General features: G+C 41.0%; 1 protein-coding gene across 1 annotated transcript in view; it reads right to left on the bottom strand.

Annotated features, from left to right (window-relative positions):
* Positions 1–103: 103 nt before the first annotated feature.
* Positions 104–14670, bottom strand: part of TTLL12 (tubulin tyrosine ligase like 12) — a 45195-nt gene continuing 30628 nt past the window's right edge. Inside the window, exons 7-14 of the mRNA XM_075003828.1 lie at positions 9691–9807; positions 9397–9591; positions 7313–7424; positions 6342–6493; positions 6151–6232; positions 5298–5366; positions 2863–3001; positions 104–794 (exon numbers count right to left, since the gene is read on the bottom strand). Of these exons, the coding sequence (XP_074859929.1) occupies positions 643–794; positions 2863–3001; positions 5298–5366; positions 6151–6232; positions 6342–6493; positions 7313–7424; positions 9397–9591; positions 9691–9807 (1018 nt within the window). The 3' untranslated portion in view covers positions 104–642. The remainder of the gene's footprint in view (positions 795–2862; positions 3002–5297; positions 5367–6150; positions 6233–6341; positions 6494–7312; positions 7425–9396; positions 9592–9690; positions 9808–14670) is intronic.

Raw genomic sequence — 14670 nt, 5'->3', positions numbered from 1 at the left:
TCTAATTTCTGCATTACGATGCATGGTGAACAGCTCAAAACTGCTAGATTGGCATACTTAGAGCAGTAATTCAACTTTAAAAAGAACAGCAGCTATGACTAGCTTTTGAGAAACTGGAATAAAAAACCCTTTAATGTTGCTCTAATGCTTTATTACAAACAAGCTAAGTGTTTGCTCATTGGAGTTACCAGAGGCAACCTAAAAAAGTAAGTTGCTTTATATAATTTGTGGAATAAAGCATTTTACTGGTCCTAAGACAGAGGTATTACACAGAGAGGGAGAGATGATGGATGACCTCACATATCATGATACAGTAAATTATTAGCCTAATGACACAGAAAAGTTGTACAACACTACTTGCTCTGCAAATGAACTATACAAGGCTACCTAAGAAACAGCTGATTGCTCCAGTTATTGTATTTTTCCAGGCTCAATGGAATATTTAAGTCAACACACACTGATGATCTAGAACGAAGACAAGAAAAGGCAGACTACTGATAAGTACAGTATATGCCCATTTAGCTGATAAGTTCTTCATTGCCATTATAGGAAAAGTGTCACATAAGCAGCTCATAGAACTGAAATATAAATATTGCTCTTCAGCATATCTAAAAGGAAACAACCAATTCAAGCCTTCTAGTTCTACACAACATATGTCACATGACAATTATTTGTTTCATCCAGAAAGAGGGTACTGAACACATCATTAAAAAAGGTAGGGTGGTACTGGCAGGCTCTGTCACAGTCAGGGTTGAAGTTCACCTCCAGGATCTGAGGCTGCATAGTTCTTTTCCCTGAAGAGAAATAAAACATTACATTTTCATAAAGAAGAGATACATGAGACAATGGCAGCCACCTCCCTTTGCTATAGCAGAAAGCATCTGAAGATGGTTAACGCTTACTACACAAACCAAGTAGGATTCTGAGGCTTAAAGTTATGAGAGCAAGACACCAAACCCATTCCTGGGGCAAATCTGAGGATCTGTCCACAGTAGAAATGTGCATGGTTTTAATGAGATCAGAACTGGTGCATTTATTTTATTTAACCACAACTTTGAGATGCATCTTCCATGAAGGACTGCTACCCTTTTTCATTTTTAGGCACCACACCACCTCTGTTTTTTATATGGTTCTACTGTTCTCTCTGGTTCACCTGGTATAGAAACAGAGCTGAGAGATGAAATCTCTCACCTCCCACTTACAGAACAAAAAGCAGTCAAGTAGCACTTTAAAGACTAGCAAAATGGTTTATTAGGTGAGCTTTCGTGGGACAGACCCACTTCTTCAGACCATAGCCAGACCAGAACAGACTCAATATTTGAGGCACAGAGAACCAAAAACAGTAAGCAAGGAGGACAAATCAGAAAAAGATAATCAAGGTGAGCAAATCAGAGAGTGGAGGGGTGGGGTGGAAGGTCAAGAATTAGATTGAGCCCAGTATGCAGACAAGCCCCATAGTGATTCAGAAAGTTCCCATCATGATTTAAGCCATGTGTTAATGTGCCAAATTTGAATATAAAAGCCAGCTCGGCCGAATACCAGTCCTGGAACCTTTCCCTGCAACAAAGCCCACTGCCAGCTTTGTCCACATATCTTCTCTGGAAATACCGTCACTGGACCTAACCAGGTTACTTGCAAAATCACAGGCACTTTCTCATGCTCCTCTACTATCAGATATGCCATCATGTGCCAACAATGCCCAGATGCTTTGTATATTGGACAGACTTCTAACTCCCTTAGACAAAGGGTCAATGGGCACAAAACAGACATCAAAACACTCCAGATCCACAAACCAGTTAGTCGACATTTTAATGGAATGGGGCATTCTGTCAATGACCTAAAGGTATGTGTGTTAGTGAAAAGGAATTATCGCACCGTTTTGGAAAGAGAATCAGCCGAGCTGGCTTTTATATTCAAATTCGGCACATTAACACATGGTTTAAATCGTGATGGGAACTTTCTGAGTCACTATAGGGGCTTGTCTGCATAGTTGGCTCAGTCTAATTCTTGACCTTCCCCCCCACCCCTCCACTCTCTGATTTGCTCACCTTGATTATCTTTCTGATTTGTCCTCCTTGCTTACTGTTTTTGGTTCTCTGTGCCTTAAATATTGAGTCTGTTCTGGTCTGGCTATGGTCTGAAGAAGTGGGTCTGTCCCACAAAAGCTCACCTAATAAACCATTTTGCTAGTCTTTAAAGTGCTACTTGACTGCTTTTTGTTTTGATAGTGTAGAGACTAGCACGGCTTCCTCTTTGTTACTCACACTTACAGATTTCAAAGTCAGAAGGCAGCATAGTGATCAAGATTCTAGTCTGGCCACCTGTAATACAGAGACCTCAGGACTCCCCCACTTAACTGTCTACTTCCTCTCACTCCCAAAACAAGGTCAGGAGGTTGTTTCCTTTTTGAACTGTAATAACATTATGCATAAAATGCATTTTTATCATTCTAAATATAAAAATGCAAGTTCTCTTTCCTATCTGTACTGACAGTGTTGAATTAAGCCATAGGATGTGTAATGATTACTTTTTACAGAGACTGCTCTCCTTGTATAGGTGTGCCACCACAATAGGAAAGTCCCATAGTTAGAATTAACATAGTTGCAAAGTGTTATGTATACTTATTTCTAGTGCAAAAGCAATGGCTGAATGGAAAGCAATAAAAATAATTAGATGCAGGGCAGCAACTCCACGCCCACACATATGAAACCTCCAAGACATCAAAACAGTCTAAATATAAATATCATGGAGCCTGTCCTACTATTCTTAAAAAACAGCAAACATGTAGAGCAAACCTCCACCCCAAGTATCAAAAACAAAATCAGAATGAATTCAGTCTCTCACAGAAGAGAAGCATCTTACCATCTGTGGTGGTATCCCACTTAAGCATCAGGTCAATGGCATATACTGCTCGGGATGATGGATAATCACAGATGCCAAATGGTGCAGGTTTAGCTGAAGCAGCTTGAAATAATTCAGCAAATGCCTTAAATATCTCTGCCTATTAGCAAAGAGAAGTCAATTTCTGAGTAAAATGTAAATAGTTGCAAGAATCTACTAAAAGTGATAAATCTCTGACTTTGGTAGGTGAAAGTTGCATTTACGAGTCATATTAAAGAGCTTTAATGCCATCATAAATGACAAGCCCACAAACAATCACCACCTTCAGCATTTCAGAGAGTCACGTTTCTTCAAAGACAATTTTGTATGTGTCCCCACATACATCCAAGATTTTCAAAAACAGAGGGTCTGAAATTAAGCTTCTAGATCTAAATTTATGTACTTAACTGGCCTGATTTTTGTAAGTGCTGAACACCCAAAATTGACCTGGTTACTATAAAAGAACTTTCATTTTTAGGGATTTTTGTGGTATTATGCTGGAATTGAATCCATGTCTAGGTCATTTTATATAGGAATACACTCATGTATCCTCTTCAGTAGGTGGAGTGCAAATTATAAAAGTAAGGTAGGATGTTCTGAGAATACCAACAGCTACAGCTCAGAAGTTGCAGCATCTAGTCCAATCAATCCACTTCTCTCTCATCATTTTACAAAACATACAAAGAAGATTCCAAACTTTTAAAAAACTGAACTACTTCCAGTATCACCACACTGCAATGATGTTTCTGGATACAATATGCAAACCAAATAAAGAGATTTTAAAAAGTTACGTACCTGAAGTTGTTACTATCCATCAAGTATAATACACCTCTTGTAAATGTTAAAGTCTAATTCTTGGTAGTTTGCCTGAATACTCCCCCTGAATGACCCCCACTGTTTAAAAAAGATTATTCTGTGTGTTAAGGCTCATCCTATGACCACTAGTAAAATCAACTGAAAAACATGAGTGAGTAATCAAAATGACTCGTGAAAGTGTCTGCAGGATTAAATTAACTACCTCCGCCCTTCCTGACTCTTGATAAATAGGAAAACAGTCATCTCAACTATTGCCTTTGACTTGTTCTGTAGAGACCCACCCGATATCACAAAGTAACCCAGGTAGCTGTTTCAGAATGCACCGATTTTCATTTGTGGAGTCATCGTATTTGGAGCTTCTGCATGGCTCTATATTAAAGCCTTATCTTGTCATTAGCAGACTGACAACATTCTGAGCACTTTTCATGGCAAGAGGACATTAAGGGGTCTATGTTAAGCAGCGATACTTTTCATAAGTTTAGAATTATATGTTAGCTTGGAGCAGCAACTGAAAATTCAACCCAAAAGGAAAAATGTTAGTTCAACAAGTACACCTAAGGGTCTGAGTTGCAGGAATAGAGATAATAGACTTCTAAGCTATCCATTTGCCCTTTGTTTTGTTGTAGTAAAAAAATCCCCACAGGCATCCAAATGTAGGCTCTGTACAATCCAAACTTAAAATGTTACCGCTTCAAGAGCGGTAACCAGAAAGGGATATTTGCAAAATACTCGTTTGCATATCCTATCCCGCAACAGCTAGTGTGCACACGCATACCCTTCTGAACAGCCTGCTGTGTACTGCACATCATAGAGAATTCTGTTTTCTAATAAGGTCCTCAGAATTGCAGCACTGTTTTGTATGAGTGCTGCAGGATACAAATCAAGCAGCAGCTTTATGTAGTTAAGAGACTATAGAGGAAAATAAATTCCAAACCCTCAAATCACCACAGTAGACTTATTTTTAATATTACTTCTCTGTCTTGCAGAAGCTGTTTGGGCTAAGGTCATGAAAGTTTCTGAAGAATTTTGTCTAAAAGTTCAGCATAAAAAAAATTAAGTGTTGCTAATTAAACTGCAGTCTTTCAATCTCAGCATTAAAATACTCAAGTGGCAGGACAGGTTCACATTTTAAGAACTACTATTTCAGGCTTCATGCCGATTCATGCGGATATCTTTGCAGCCACTGCTCTTTTACAATCCAGGTTTACCCAGCCCTTGTGGTTGTGACAAGTTAATGTTTTAAATGAAAGTTTATAGTTTCTGCACCCTTCTACAGCTAGGGGTGAGTCTTACAACAAGTTCTGCAGCATTCTGGAAATATACAGCATTCTGCTTCCAGTGTATGTCCATCAGTACGAATTTTGCCCCCAAGCACCATGACAACTTCTCGCAGAGAAATCAATCCGTAATATAGCAGTAACACAGATCACTGTGCATCTTGCAGACTTTAAAACTCTGGGACTACTGGCTTTTGCCACACTGAAGAGACATTGGCTCCCTACTCACTACCATGGCAAAAGCACACAAACCTTTGAAAAACATCTTTGCCTAAACTATATTTCGTGAACTTCTTATGTGGATAACATGGATTGGTAACTTACTTGCACACTTCTCCAGGAATATTCAGGATACTGCTTCTCAAACAGAGGAATAAATTCATCACAGTGAACCTAAAATCATTTAATAGCATTAGAGATTTGTTTCCTAGATTATTCCCACTGGGAACTAAGATTTTTTTTTTTTTTTTTTAAAAAAAGGGTAGAAAAAAGAATATGAGCTGCAGAATCTATAAACACATAGGCTAGGGCTAAACTGTAGCCCTAGCTTGAAATAATTTATGCACAAATTGCCTAAGTTATTTTGAGCTACCTTCTTTTGAACCCAGTGCAGGCTACACTACACAGAGGTTCAAATAAGGGGCTATCTTGAACTTCCCACTATCCCTCCCACAATGAACGGTAGAGGGAGTAAAATACTGCACTCAAAATAGGCCTGCTCTTTTGAGCGCAGTGTTCGGCTGTGCAGTTTCTATTTCAGGATACAAATGTACCCTGAAATAGAAACCATAGTGTAGCCTTAGCTATACAGTACAAATTCCAAATAAGATCTTGGTGAATTTCACTGCTTATAAAGTGCAGAAATGAGAACTATTTGTTCCAATCTGTTCCCATTTCTACCAGACAGCGTTTTTGACTACGTGGTTAAAAATCTATATTAAGGCATCAGTTTGGGAGTGGTAAAATATTCTTTTAATACTTTTTATGCAGCTTTGATCAGAGACAAATTTGTGCTATAATTTCTATTTCCTTTGGATGCCTCAATCTTAGAAGACAGTTGCATCAGAGCAGCCACAATCTTGTCAGGTAGGTATGCATCTAGTGACAGCCATAGATACAGTAGGATCAGCAACTTGACTGATGGAGGACATTTGCTTTTTATGTCTCACTTGCTTACCTGTTTTAAGGTTACACCAGGGGCATAGTTCATGACCGTAAAATGCTTCTCATAGTCGTCCAAGTCATCAAGCGAAAATTCACTAACACATAAAGCAAAGAGACAATGTTAATAATATGAGAACTTTGAAAGGCAAGGCATCATGATTTAACACTGCTAACTCCTTTACTCCTAGGAAAAATGGTTATTACCGATTTGAGAACCGCAGCCAAAAAACATCATAAGTATATAGCTTGAGCGGCTTTACTGATCGCAGAAGCACAATGTAACGAATGTCAAATTTAACCATCCCCACATCTTCCCGATGAAACAATACTGGATTCTCAATATACTTAGACACTACCTAAAAACAAAAACAGAGATTGAACACAATTAAACCCTAAGGAATGAAGGTGCACAGAAACTAGAATCAAGATGTTCAGCCAGTGCAAGATATTCTACCAATACACAATAAATCAAAATTTTCATTTTTAAAAAGTTTCTTAATATAAGCAATGTAGCCTTTGATTGTAAGCAAACAGCTTGAGTGCATACGCTTCAAGTCAGTATGGAGAACCAAAAGTAGTCTGATGTAAGACCACACACTGTTGGCTTCCTATAAAAAACAAAAAACAAAAAACAAAAAACAACAAAAAACAAAAAACAAAAAACCATGTGATGTAGCCATCATGGGTGGAAGAAGCATTTTGTGCATAAGAACGCTCAAAAAATGAAGAAAAATGATCAACCTGAGGAAAGCAGTGATCACTTTCTTATAGGCACCAGAAGCTACATAACAAGTGAGAATTCCGCCTTCTTTGACTTCTTACTGAGTAGCACAAAAGCAGCAACACATTTAAGCACTTTTTACTATCCAGGCAAATTTTATTTCTGTCCTGAAGAGAGACACCTGGTCTGCTATGAGCAAATAGAAAAATATGCTGAACATTGCCCCACACAATGCAAAGATATGTCAGGATGAATCCATCAAAAAAGTTTACCCTTTTAATGTGCATGTGCTCACAAACATAAAGCAGCTATTACAACTTCTTGAAGAAGGAAATTAACGCCCCCCTTTTTTCTTGGGGGGGGGCTCTTTGTAAGAGCAGACATTGACACACCCACACACACCACCACCCCCAAACTCGCTTCAAACCAAGTGGAAAGCCCACTTTCCTCTAACCTTCGGGCTGCTTTCCCTGTGTCTGATGATGTTGTTGAGATTGTTGGTGATATGGGTGTCTAGGCTTCTGGCCAAGTTCCATGGTTTGCATATCCAGTGATTGTCTTCTCCCCTGCAATTTAAAAAACACATCAAGATCATAGCATATCACTATGTATCTTATGTCTGTAGATATTTTACCGGCAAACCTCCACTGTGAGCCACACACTGGCACTGACCCACACTTTACCAATCTGAGTGTTCTTTCGGTGCAATGGATGAGGGGGAAGAACCACAAACACCTGGCTCACAGCTAACATGATCCAGGATTTAGAGGCTCTCCTTTTCTTTTTCAGCAAGGGACCGCCATGCTTCTGAGGATGAATCCCTTTCTCGGTCCCACGTAGCCATGACTACATCAAGTGCTTGTTTGTAGGTAAAAGAGACAATTCCAAATGTCGATCAGAAAATCTGAGAACACTCTAGGCGGGCGCATTAAAACTTGTAAATTGGGTTCCCCGCACAGCCACTTCTGAGCCAGGCAAGTCATGTAACACACAGCAACTCTCTTTGGGAACTGAATACTGAGTATAGTAATGTGAATCCCTCACCCCAACACCTCTGTCCAGCTCAGTAAAGGATACCGTGTCCTCACTCTCCTTCCCGTACCCAGAGATCTGAAGTGCTGGACGCTGGATAGTTTTGACGAAAGAGGAGTGATATGCAAGTCTTCAGTGAATGCTACTGAACAACGGCAGGGTGACTTTAGAGGTCCCACCTTCCCCAGTGAATGCGTGAAGGCATGCAGAGAAGGTTCTCTAGGTAATCTGAAAGACTGTCTGTGGTTAAGTGTTAGTACGAAAGTGCAGTACTGGTTTTAGTGAAGGGCCTGTATTTTAACCAAAAGTTTATTTTTTGTATATGATGGCTGTTAACTAAAAGTCAGAACACTACACACTAAAAACATTTCTTTAAAGTTCCCCTCATGGTTAAGCCCATTCAGGAGTTAAACAAACAATATATCTTATGAAGCAAGGGAAGCGGCTAGGTGGTTACAGTACCCTCTAGCAAGCACAACCCCTGGAACAAGCAGGGAGCTAACTGTGATACCAAATAGAGTTTATTTGGGTTGAAGAGCAAGATGTTAACTCCACCCAGTCCCTCGCCAAAGTTGTGTCTATCCTTATGGCAGCATGCAGAGCACAGGGGCGTGTGTAACCACACACTGAAGGGAGACACAGACGTCCACACTTGTCCCTACAGTGTGTTGCTACACTCCACAGTGAAAGGCTCTGGCACTCAGTGCCTTTCCCTGCTGCCTAACTTTTGCTACAGCCTTTCCTGCTGCTGGACTCTTACTGCGGTGAGGAAAGGACACTAACCTGCTAAACATGACAGTGCAGATGGGAGAAGCATTGCCTGGGTGGGGAGAGACCCAGTGTGCAATGTAAAAATCTTCAGGTCTAAGCTCTGTCTCATGTTAGACACTGCTAAAAACATGGAGCATCTGTTCTGTAAGTACAGACATATCCTAACAGACAAATTCCTTGCTATTGTCAGATCTGGATGAGGAGAAGATTGCAGAGACAGGAAGTTGCTTAGCAGTAAGGTGACAGAATGCCTATGGAGAATCAGATTCACTTTTCTTTTAGCCTCTCTAAGGGAGTCCACAGGTAATCCTAAATTTAATTTCTACTTTCATGTAGAAATGAAGTGTTTTAACCAAGAAAATCTGGACACAATGACACTAATTTTAAGAGCTTTTAATTGCTATTGACGCACAGAGAAAGCTAGCTGTCTACACAAAAGTTGTGCATCTTAGTACATTTGTTCAATGTCATGTGGGAGAAATGCTGGGAATTTTTTAATGGAATCTTGATTTCATCTTATTGGCATTTTTTAAACTCCAAAATATGTAGTAAGTAAAGCTCATACGTTTCAGATAAAATCAACTAGTATGTAAATGAAATGAAGCTAGTACAAACTAATGGCAGCAGAGCAGTTGTTTAATGCAATTAACCCCTAAACCATGCATCTGCTGGTAACCTGGAAAACGTTGGCTAGGAAATTGCAAGACAAGCAGCAGCAGCAACAGCATGGCTTACCTCCTCTCACGCTGCTGAAAGTAGCTGATAAATTGGGGTAATTCTGTGTGAAGGTTAAAAGTACGAGGCAGCCATTTTGGCCCCTCCACCCCTCCAACTCGTCTTGATATGGATGCTAGGCAATCCTTTACGGTCAGGAGATTCTCACATGGAAACTGATTCACCATCACATGGGGTCTCTCTTCACTTAGTTTCCTATAAGAGATAGAAGTCACTTCAAGACTACTCCCTGGAGTAGAGGGGTTTTTTATATAGCAAAAAGATAATGCGTACTTGCAAGGAAATAGCTATAACCTGTAATTTTTGAAGTGGGAAAAGTTGTAGAGGATGTCCGCTTCTCTCTCATCTTCCGTGAACTCAAAGCGTGGGTGTTTCAAGTTGTTGAGGACTTGGGGAAGGTTTGTGTAGACCCTGGGCAAAAGGAAAAGATGCATACATCCTTTGTGAATGCGAGAGCAATTTCCCCTCTCTAAACTAAAACTCATGGCTCTCTCAATGGAAGACATGCAACACAAAAGGACTATACTGGTTAATAACCCGATAACTTCAGAGACCCATTTTTTTCCCCATTATGCAAACATGATGGTAAGTACAAGGGGCTGAGCACCCTCTGTTCTCATTCAGAACACCAGGTCTTTATCTTCCACATGGAAAAATTTAAGCTTACAAAAAGTCATATTCCTGCATTTGCCTCATCACAGTTGGACAAACAAGGAAGTGAATTTCATTTTAGAGATGCAGATGCAGCACTGCAACATCAGGTGGGGTGGGACACAGTGACCACCCTCCCAGTTCACCGTTAAAGCTATTTTTAAAATTTAGTTAATCAGTTACAAAAAGCAGGACTAAGTATTACTTAGACCATAGGTCACAGGTATTTGTCTAAGCTTATCACACAGAAGGGCTAGATAACCAGAACACAACCTTGTGTGGACCAAACAGATTTGAAGTCACTTGTATTGTTTTAGGTTTTCGATTCAGCTTGTTTCATGAGTATTTAGAGTTAAAAAAAAAATAACCTATGTACAGTATAGGTCTATGTACATAATTGTGTAGACTAAAATTATATGCACATCAGAACAAAACGCTAATCTATCAGCCATTAGTATATTGTGCTGAAGCAGACTGCAGGCGTTATGAAATGCTCTGATGGGATGCATATGGCCCACAGGCTGTAGGCTGGGCATCCTAATGTAATTCAAGAATTCATAAGTTAGGAAGCGCCAGAACAGAGACTGCCTGTGCAACCTCAATTCTGCCATCTTGTACCAATGCACTTGATACAGTCTTTAATTACATGATCACATAGTGGTTTCCCCAGCCGCCCCATGCACATCTCATGAGTAAGGTTTGGACCCATGATATGAACAGAACCTTCAGATCCACAGCACAGACCTCTCCCACTTGAGCTACGGGAGGAAACAGTACCAATAACAGCTCATTATCCCTCTCTGAATAAGCCTCTAAAGCAGAGTATAGAAACATTTTGCAAGTCAGCTATGTAATGATTTGAGGAACCAGCACTGAGTATTGGGAATTGGGAATCCTGGGTTCCGGTCCAAGAGAGTGTTCTTTCCAGGGACCGGAGCAGGCACAAACAGACAGACAGACACATAAATTTGGTACATGCACTCTGAAAGTCAGCATGGTTAAACTTGACCTGTCATATTACATACCTGTGATCTAGTGACAGCTCTGCCCGAAATAAGGTAACAGAGGGTGCACACGGTCAACTTCAAGTAACACTCACCCTGGTTCACAATTAGTGCACAGAGATATTAGCATCAGACACTGGAAGGGCTGAGGCCAGGAACTCCTCCTTATATAGTATACACATTGCAAGGGAGAAACAAAGATTTCAGCAAATCATTGGCCAGAGTATTTTCTGGTACCACAAGGAGAAGTTAACTGCCTTCCTTTGCCTCTCCCACAGCTTGCCCTAACCAAGAGCTTTTAATTTACATCTACTCATTCTATGAAATTGTGGGCATCACAAGATGTACCCTGAAGCTGCTTCTGCACTTGCCCCTGCTCCTGTCAGAGGGGTCATGGTAATGAGGCAGTTCGAAGCAGGCTAATGAGGCACTGATATGCATATTGTGTCTCATTAGCATAACAGCAGCCAGGCAAATTCTGAAGTGCAGCCTTCAAAGTGTAGATTGACAGTGCAGATGGGGACAACTTTGAAATAAGCACCCCGCTTCGACATTCCCTGACTCCCGCAGAACTAATGGGGACTAAGGGAATGTTGAAGTGGGGCGCTTATTTCAAAGCTGTCCCCATCTACACTGCCAGTCTGCACTTCGAAATGTGTGGCTGCCATTATGCTAATGAGGAGCTGAATATGCATCAGCACTTCATGAGCCTGCTTTGAACTGTCTTGTTACCACGCCCCTCCAACAGGAGTGGGCAAGTGCAGAAGCAGCTGTAGAGAAAGACTGCCATTCACAACTGCAGCATAGGCTGGAGCTCTAGCCTAATGGCAGGAAGAACACGCCTAAAGCGGCCACAGAAGAACAGCAACAAAAAGAAACCCAATCCCACCTCCATTGGTGGCTAGCACTGGTCCAAAAGTCAAGGCATTCAGCTTTTGAATGAAGAGGGGAGACCCCTTTCAAGTGACAGCTGCTGCCTCTAGTAAGTCTCCATTCCGTGTCATGCCTAGACATACATTTCTCCTCTACAGTTTCTTTTGCAGAATAGCCCATCGTAATAGATTTCTGCTGATAGCTGTACACCAGACATTTGCTGCACTAGTCAGAAGACCTGGATGTACTTTTCGCTCATTAATAATTCCACTGACAAGTATGCCACATTCTCTTAACACTATAAGAGTTCAATAAATCTATTTCCCATGAGCACTAACTGACCGAGGAAGTTTCTATAAGCTCTCGTGCTGTGTTGCATCACAGAGAAATGGAAATACTGATCTAAATATGGTTAGTCTATACCCGGGGTCAGCAAACAAAACAGCAAGAAGAGCCTTTTTTTTTTTTTTTTTTTTTTTTAAAATTCAGTAAAAAACCTCAGTCATTCAAGAGCTGCAATGCACATGAATACGAGATGGTGCTTAATAAATAATGTCAACCCATACCTTTTGTAATCCCTGTTTCAAGAACAGCTCACACACAATGATTTGTAATGTGATACGTGCTTACTGCAGGACGTTCACCATTTATTGAAAATAATCAGGAGGGGTGGTTTGTTTGTGGCTCCTGACTCTAATTGCAAAGTAAAAAAACAAAGTAGTTCTTAGCTGCATGCAGCTCTGAAGCTGCAGGTTGCAGATCCCTGGTCTATACTGCTGGGTTAAAGAATAAGCTCTCCTTTCACCTGTGCCATTTGAAAAGTAAAATTAAAAAACAAATCCTGTAAGTACGCAAACAGTATCTTTTACAAACTACGTCTCCTGCTATCCAGGAATACTTGTCAAGGTAGATATCTAAGAGCAGGTTAGACAGACATCTGTCAGGGATGGGCTAGATGGTACTTGGTCTTGCAGGCAGGGGACTGGACTCGATGACCTCTTGAGGTCCCTTCCATTTCTAGTGTTCTATGATTCTGTATCTCTGGGTACTGGACCAGAGGTACGCACTGTTGAGAAACCTAACTTTCAACTCCTTGGCAGTATGCATGTACTTTGGTCCAGCCTGAACTGGACACACAACGCATTGTGCTAGGCTATGAATTTTCCTGGTGTTTTCTTAATCTTAAAAGCTCTGAAAATAGCAGAGGTTTATTTTCATGAGTAGTAGCAGTTTTGTGAAAGCGCCCAGTTGGTTCAGGAGCCTTGGGTACTAGCTGAAAGATAAAACAAGAATGACTTTCATCCTGTTTACCTCAGACCATTTCTCTAGTTTATCTAGATCATTTTGAACTCTGGCCCTATCCTCCAAGCCATTTGCAACTCCTCCCAGCTTGGTATCATCTGAAAATTTATTAAGCATACACTCTGTGCCAATATCTAAATAGCTGATGAAGATATTGAACAGAACCAGTCCCAAAAACAGATTGCTTGCAGCATCCACCTTGCAACTACCATATGCTACATATTACACATCAGCTTCAGCTTTAGCGCATGTAGGGGGACTAGCTTCCCAGTACTCCTTTCCCAAACATAAGTCAATATAGTTTTTCAGAACCATGCAGAAAGGGCAGCTGGTGGAAATCAAGGCCACTGCTGGATACTCTCGAAGCTTTAACTTGTTGTTTTGGTAATGGCATCTGCTAAACCATGACGACTATATTATCCCACTCAAGAATGCCAAATTGTCTTAAAATATGGGTTACAGTTAATATAGCACCACAGGTCCTATACAGCTGCACTTCTTGTTTGCTAAGCCACAAAAAAATGTGATCCAAAGCCTGCTCAAAATGACTTCTCCCCTTTGATGGCAATGATTGCAGGAAGCCGATTAGAGTCAGCCAACTTAAATGTGAGTCTTTGTGCACATCTGTCTCCTTTGCAACGAATATAAACAAAGAGCTGGACCTTGTCATGCACTTCACCATCTTAAAACCTGGTCTCTTCCACATTTTGAAGCTCCACCCATCCCACTCTCCCCCAGAAGTCCTGGGACATGTGAACAAAATGAAAAGCAAAACATCTAAGACTGAATGAACCGCAGAGCTGTCAATCACAAGATACCATTTAAAGCCAATACTGAAACAGAATATTAAAAAAATAGATTCGTTTCATAATGAAAAATTTATACATTCATCCCTCGCTATATGAGCGCAATTGGTTCCCAACTTTCTGCTCGTAGGTGAAAACTCATAAGAGGGACGCTAAATTACCATTAAAATACAAGTTCAAGTCTCTGATTAGTTCCTAGGGCTCCTAACTCGGGGAAGGAGTGGCAGCAGGTGGCTCTACTTTTGAAAGGTGAGTGAACCTTGCGTTGGGGGTAGTGGTTGGGGAGGGTTAAAGGCTGGGGGCAGTTTGGGGCCATAAGCGGGAGGGTAGGCTAAAACCCTGGTGGCTGGTTGGGTCTGTGGGGCAGGTGGGTGGGCCGGGGCGGGGGAGGGGTCAGGATGCTGCAGGTTGGGTCTGTGGGGTGAGTGGAAGGGTTAAGGCTGCAGCTGGTTACCTGTGCATGGCTGGTATGGGGAGGGTTAGGCTCGTATTAGCAGGGGAGTTCACTCATCCAGTAAACAAAAGGTAAGTATGTGCGTCCCTCGTTTAAACAAGCACTTGTAAGTAAAGTACTGGTTTAACGAAGGATGAGTGTACTACATGCAGAGACAGACTTCTAATATATCCAATATAGACAC

The sequence above is a fragment of the Carettochelys insculpta genome, chromosome 1 (genome assembly GCF_033958435.1).
Source record: "Carettochelys insculpta isolate YL-2023 chromosome 1, ASM3395843v1, whole genome shotgun sequence".
Lineage (NCBI taxonomy): Eukaryota > Metazoa > Chordata > Testudines > Carettochelyidae > Carettochelys > Carettochelys insculpta.
Note: the sequence above shows the minus strand (reverse complement) of the source record. Positions and strands in the feature narration are given on the sequence as shown.